The sequence below is a fragment of the Ursus americanus genome, chromosome 13 (assembly GCF_024610735.1).
Source record: "Ursus americanus isolate L20-20 chromosome 13, mUrsAme1.1.p, whole genome shotgun sequence".
NCBI classification, from domain to species: Eukaryota; Metazoa; Chordata; class Mammalia; order Carnivora; family Ursidae; genus Ursus; species Ursus americanus.
The window spans coordinates 521,652-528,908 of NC_142139.1; the positions used below are offsets into that span (position 1 = coordinate 521,652).

The window sequence follows — 7,257 nt, forward strand, 5'->3', positions numbered from 1 at the left end:
ACGTGAATATGAAGATCGTAGGTTGGCTATACTTGGGGAGTAAGATAAGCATATGTAAATTTAACTCCCTAACATTAATATTTTTGTATTTTGTTGCACTGTGCATATGTGCCTCTTAAAATGAATGAGTGAAATAGCACATTGGAATAAAAGACTGGTATAGAGGATAGATAAGGATCAGAGATTGGGTCCTGGAAGGAAGATGATTTGGGGAGCTTTAGCCATACCTTACAACTTTGAGTTATCTGATTCTCAAGTTACATCCAAAGTTCGGGCGAGGAAAATACTTCTGGGGGAAATGTACTTTATCCCTTCTTGTAATTTCTTCAGTGCATCCAACCTGAACATCTGGAAACTGTTCATATAGAGAACTGGTACCCTGAGGACTTTATTCACTGAATTCTGCTTTGGCAAATGCCTTTAGCTCACCCAGAGGAACACTTAACAAACACCTGTTGGAGACCAGCTTTTCCATTTGTGACAGTGTTGTTGAGGACAGTGTCCTCTTTATTACCCATACAAAGAATTTCTTAAAACCTGATACCAGAAATCCTTAGCCCTTAATGAATGTGTATGTATTGTTTTTATGGACAGTGTAAGCTATATTACTAATTGTATTTTTTTGCATGTATATCAAGAGTTGCAGACATATCTGAAGTTCAACTTTCATTAACGATTAGAACTCTTTAACTTGAATGTCTGTGTTATAACTTTACCCTGATTTTTTTTCATATTTTCTCTTTATTTTCTCCAGTTTTAAATTTCTTTCATTTATATTTGTCTACTGTACAAATTGTTATGTATCCTTATAATCTAGTAGAAAACCAATTTGATAATAGAAACAATGGGAGCTCTTTTATTCAAAAGTGAAGAAGAATAAGGCCATGGGTTTGGATGAGCTTACTTGGGGAGAAAGAATAAAGTTAAGACAAACTCAAGTCCAGGATTTAGCATTGAGGAACCTATGTATTTATTCACTACCTAGAGGCAGAGAATCAGAAATACAAGCATGGAAGACAGGCCGAGGAGGAAGGCGGGGACCTGGGAAATTGGAAGCCAAGAAGCAGTAGCCACCTGATAGGAATACTACTGAAAAATCAAAGAAGTTGAGTGAAATGCCCCCCGGGTTTCACAATTTATCTTCAGATAGAGTTTTGGGAGATGAATTCAGATTTGAGTATCTTGAGGAACAAAATAGCAGGTGAAGAAATGGAGAAATATGAAATGTAAGCAGCCCATAATTTCATGTTTGTTAGACCTTTTTTTCTTCTATGAACTCTATGTCTTTTGTTCTTTTATATTAGTGTTGTATATTCTTATTAGTGCATAAGAATGTGTTATATTTTAAGGTTTTGTCTTTACACTAAGTCTCTTAACTATGCTATAAACTCTTCTTCAACATAGTCTTTCCCGTTACGGTGAATTTAACCTTGATATCAACTGGAGTTCTGCTAGTTATAGAAGAGCCACTTGTGATTATATCTTATGCGATGATGATCATATGTTTCACCCACTCAATTAATGTATATTTATTGCTTTCACTATTTGCTCATGATTAACTTTATAAGAATTCGCACTCTAATTTTAACAGAATGTTCATAGCTCACTACAGCAGTAATTTTAGTAGATGTAAATGGGATATTTTAAAATCCTTGGATAACAACTACAAATTGTAGAAAGAGCCAAAGATTCCACAGTAAATTTCCTAAAAGTAGTCTTTCCCCAAACATAGATTTACTTACTATTTTGTAAATAGAGCAAAGATAGAGAAATTAATCTTAGGCTAAACTCATCCAATTCATTATCCGGGTTAAATATTGAGGTCAAGTCTTACCATAACAGTAATATTAGTGTTATGCAGAATATTAACTGCATGGGCGGTAGCTATCCCTAACAGAGAGAGGAATGAGGAGTTTGGCTCAGGGCACCAGAATTAAAGACTGATAAGGGAGTTTTAAAACATTTACTGAAGTGTTTATATCGATAATATTCATAGCAGTGATGTAAAAGTAAGCACAATACATTTAGGTAATTTTGATCACATTGAGGCTTCATGATTTTCTATAACTACATATTTTTATTTGCCCATAATAAATTTCAAAAGAAATAGAGGTTCTATGAATACTTTGCATTTATGAACAGCTTTATGAAAAAGAATCTTCCTACAGATATTTTTTAAAAAATGAAGAGCAGCATATAAGATCAACTTTTATCTATTTGGCTGAAAATAAAACAGTTCAGCTAGATAAGCTATTTCTTTAACAATTATTCATGCTGGGTGTGTCCCTGGATTTGAAGAGTATAAAATATTTTCTGCTGTCCTTGTTAATGTTTTTGGACTATTAAATTAGACATATTAAAAACAGTTCCTTAAGGTTTGCAGGTAAGAAACAGTGAATGTCATTTTAAAAATTCTTTAATTAAAAATTCCAGTCAATACTGGAGGATGAGCTCTGAAATTCTCTTTTACTATTTGTTAATAAACTCTTCCTAGAGCTTCCAACTTAATCTCAAAAATGTGCTTAGAAAACGGAAAAAATATTTTCTGTTTTTTAATATATTCCTACATATCAAGTGGTATATGGCCATAAATGAATAAAATACAATGTTTGTATTATATTAATAATTTTCTAAGATCTACATTCTCAATTACAACAAAGGTAATATATATGTAAGATGTGTTAAATGTATATGTAAGATATATAATATATAGGTATATAGTTTATTTAGTATAAATAAGCACTAAATGATAATTTAAATGAAGGTAATAATTTTGTCTAATTAAACCCTACAGTCATCAGACTTCCTTAGGAGCCATTTTACTAGTGTAGAGGCTGAGAATAGCACAGGCCCTTGAGTGGGTTACAGTGGTTTGAATCTTGGCTCTACTACATGATCTTGGGAAAGTTTAGCATCTTCTGAATAATCGTTATATTTAAACGTTAAAATTCAAAATGGCAAATTTGGGAAGGATGGTGAAGAGAAACAGGGACCTGATTGGCAAATAATTCCTGTGTGTGTGTGTGTGTGTGTGTGTGTGTGTATGTGCGCGTGTGTGCGCGCGTGGGTGTGGGTGTGGGTGTGTAAGGATGCGGAAGTAGACTTCCAGGCAAGAGGAAACTGTGTAGAACTGAAAGATGGTTTCTGAGCCAATAAAAACAGTTTTGCAGAAATTTCTAACAAAACAGAAAGTAACATGTTTCAGGATAAGACCAGAACCTGTGACCTCATATGCACATCTTTAGTCGAATTACTAGTATCATACAGAAACAAAACAAAATGTGTGACAGCTTGAGGTTCTCCATTAGTAAAATACATGTGTTCATTTAGGGAATATCTACAATCAGGTCTAAAATTTCAAAGTTCTTAGGAGATTGCAAGCATTTTGCTCTAGCTGAAGAAAAGCCATTTGTGTCTGAGTCAAAGCTGAAGTAGTTTTCAAACTCAGAGGATCTTTTGATTTTATGCAGAGGGACAGAGTGAGTTAAATATGTTTTCTATTTAGGCTGGGAGAATACAATTCAGTTTATGTTAAATGAGGATGGAAAACACAATTCAATAACACAAGTATTCACATCGCAGTCTAAATGATGTATTTGTTTATCAATAAGAACTAATTAGGGAACTAATAACCTTTATGATTATTTCACTAAAGCATGAATTATACAGGAAAATATAATTTCTGTGAGCACATACTATTGCCTATGCTCTATACGGGGTAGAGAGCCCATGCAGCCATAACCAAGGCACCATGACTCACCTGAAATTTCTCAGAGCGGGTCAACCTTGCAAACTTGAATCTCTAAAGTGACTGCAAATACCACAGGATTAGTTTTTCCAGTTCATGGTTGATAAGACACTAGTGCAGAAAGATTCCATGGGATGGTAAACTATTAAAAATTCTAATAACTGTTATATTTGAATGGTCTTTGATTCTCAAAATTACCTTAAACAGGTTTTTCTATATGTCTGTATTTCAACAATTGTGTGCTCCTTTAAACAAGTTTTTAAAAAGATTTTCAGTATCTAAGCTGAGCATGCTTCAAATATTGTTGCAAATTGCATGCTCAATAGATTTTTTTATTGTTTTGGTGATTGAATTATGTTTTCTACTAAAGAAATAGTAAAGAATAAGTAAAGCAGGGGCGCCTGGGTGGCACAGCGGTTAAGCGCCTGCCTTCGGCTCAGGGCGTGATCCCGGCGTTACGGGATCAAGCCCCACATCAGGCTCCTCCGCTGGGAGCCTGCTTCTTCCTCTCCCACTCCCCCTGCTTGTGTTCCCTCTCTCGCTGGCTGTCTCTATCTCTGTCAAATGAATAAATAAAATCTTAAAAAAAAAAAAAAAGAATAAGTAAAGCAGCCATTAATTTCAAATCAGTAACTGTGAAGAAATAGAATTATATATATTATCAATTAAAATAACTCCAAGACCACTTCAGATTTTCTCTGTTGGCAGAAAATAACTGGAAAAAAAATACCCCTTTTTGCCCCTCAGACTTGAAATACCAATTTCACACACACTAAAATTTTATCAAATCTCATAATGAATAATTATTTCAAGAAGACAGTGAGAATTTTATAACATAATAATTCCCCTCCTGATCCCATTAAAAATCACATTTGCAAGTAATAAAAAAAAAAAGGAAGGAAAAGGAAACCAAAACAAAACAAAAAAGGAAGATGTTCAAACCAAAGGAACATTTGTTTCTGTCTTGGTAGAGCAAGATTAGAGGCAGTTTTCACCTATCCCTCAAGTTGGAGCTGATTTTGTTCTTCTTTGCACTCACTCCTGTCCCTACAAAAGGGAAGGGGTAAGATGCATGTGGAAGATCAGAGATAAAGAGGTTGACAGTTTCAGAGGCTCATTAAAAATGTGATTTTGTGATTTTTTTTTATCCTAGTTAGTGGCTACTAACCACTGCTCCTCCAATTTAATCCTCTGAGCCTAGCATGTGAAAGTAATTTTTAAAGATTTATGTTTTCAATATCTTTGTCTATTTCAAATAGTAACTACAGGGGATAGATTTATGGAAAGAATTTGTTTTTTCTTATTTTATTTCATAATGGTGGCTTAATTAAGTCTCATTGTATTTTGAAACAGGTTGTTAATATAGAAAAAAGTGCTCTTTTCCTTTCAAGGTTAAGAACATTGAGCTTGAAGTTAAAGTCACATCAGCCCCCCCCCACATCCCCCATGCAGCTGCCCGTCACAGAACAGAGACGAATCAACTGGTGGTGTTGGTTTTTAGAATAATACTGAATTAAAGTGTAAGTAGGGGTTTACCATTGTCTTAACACAAGTATGCATATTTCATAATGTTCAATAGGACAAAGCAAGTGCAAACAGAAATTTAAAAAACTTAAATATGGTAACAAATATTGGAGGTCTATCAGGCTTCTTTTAATTGCTTATGAATCGCAGAATCCTCACCGAAGATGGGGGAACAGTCTAAAAAAAATATCTCAAATAGCTATAAAGTGGTAGGTCTCATTTTTTAACCATTTATTATTTAGGACTTCCCCCATGGTCCGAAACATTTGGCTGTATGTGATCTTCCAGGAACACGGTGTACCCAGCTCATAGCCTCCTCAGATTATTGAAAGTGAAATCTAACCCAAGTCACTGTGGAAACTTGCAGCATAAAGCAGTCTTTGGAGGGGCACTGTTACCTCTAATGGATGTTCCATGACTGGGAGGCCAAGCCAGTATTGGCGTTGGAGCAAGGACAGGGAATAGGGTGGGTGGGGATGAGGCCCAGCAGAGACAGGGGGAAAGGTGGAAGGTGACTCATTGTCCATTTCTCTGACAGAATAGTTACTAACAGAGAGAAGGAAGAACAAAAAGTACGTTTTACAGAGAACGTAAGTTTTGCAGCAATTGCTTGAAGCCATTTGGGAAAGCTTGCTACTATTGTTTCTAGCTTAGTTTGTCCTGCTTGGAATGACAGATTTTCCCCATCTCCCTCATTGGTCTTCCCAGTCCCTCTAGATGCCCTTAATGGGATCAGGCGTTAGGGACAGTGGGGAGGCCACAGAAGCAGAAACTGGTTCAGCCAGTTGGAGAGCTACCAATGTGTTTGGTGACCTCCCTTCTCCAAGAACTCTTTCCTAGGCGCTTTCCTTTTATCAAATCCATCTTGTCACCATGTCCTTGGTAACCTTATCCCACTGCCCAGCTCTTCTCTCTCCCTTCTCCCCCATTCCTCCCTATTCTCTCCTCACCTGTCCACCGCAATGGCCGTCATAGAGTAGATGCTGGCGAACACCGCCGTGATAGGAAAGAAGTTCTGGAAGCGACAGTAGTTGGCGCCGAAGTACCACTCGCTGTGAAGCGCATAGATGAAGTTGACCAAGGTGTTGAAGGCGGCCATGGAGGCGTCGGAGAAAGCCAGGTTCACGAGGAAGTAGTTGGTGACGGTCCTCATGCGCTTGTGGGCCAGGATGATCCAGATGACGATGAGATTCCCGAAGACCGCCACGGCCACCACCACGCCGTACGCCAGGGACCAGAGGGCGATGCGCCAGGACGGCTGCACGAACTGGTTGGTGAGGTTGGCCCAGGGCTGCGTAGGCGCCGGGGAGGCCGCGGGCGGTGCCGGCGCGGAGGAGGCGGCCGAGAGGTTGCCGGCTTGGACCAGCAGGTGCAGCCACTCGGCCTCGGCCGCTCCCGCCGCCGCCCCTGCGCCGAGAGCCGCGCTCAGGTTCCCGGCGTCCGCGCCATCCGTCCAGTTCGCGGCTGCGGGGAGAGAGCCCATGGCGGCGAGTGTGCAGCCCGGACGTCCGCGCTCCCCGCCGCCAGCCGGAGCCGACCCGCCGAAGTTCTTCTCCGCTTGCTGGTTCCTTCGCTGCGGGGCGGACTTCAGGGTAGAGAAACCACCGCCGCGCTCGCTGGCTGTGAGACAGACGCTTCGCGCCCGCAGGTGACGGGTCACGGGGGAGGCGGCTTCTCCGCGGCGTCCGCTCGCTCGCTCGGGCCGGCAGGAAGCGCGAGGTGCGAGGGAAGGGAGATGCGGGGAGCCGTCCCCGGCGGGGCACTCCGGGGTCGCCCCGCGCTAGTTCCCGGGCGCCGGCCGGAGCGCGGAGGTTCGGGCGCCGCAGCGGGCTTTATAGTCTCGCTCGGCCCCTGCTCTGCTGACGTCGCGCGGGCCGCGGGGCTGACGAACCCCTTCGGGGCTGCGGTGGCGCGCCTTTCCTCCCTCGCGCCCTTCTCATTCGGTTCGTGCGCTGCGTGCGGCCCCGCGGCGGGAGCTGGCGGCT

The 7,257-nt window shown here is 40.7% G+C and overlaps 1 protein-coding gene across 1 annotated transcript in view; it reads right to left on the bottom strand.

Annotated features, from left to right (window-relative positions):
• Positions 1 to 6,868, bottom strand: part of TACR3 (tachykinin receptor 3) — a 74,566-nt gene extending 67,698 nt beyond the window's left edge. The window contains exon 1 of the mRNA XM_045798652.2: positions 6,223 to 6,868. Within this exon, the coding sequence (XP_045654608.2) occupies positions 6,223 to 6,755 (533 nt within the window). The 5' untranslated portion in view covers positions 6,756 to 6,868. The remainder of the gene's footprint in view (positions 1 to 6,222) is intronic.
• Positions 6,869 to 7,257: the final 389 nt, after the last annotated feature.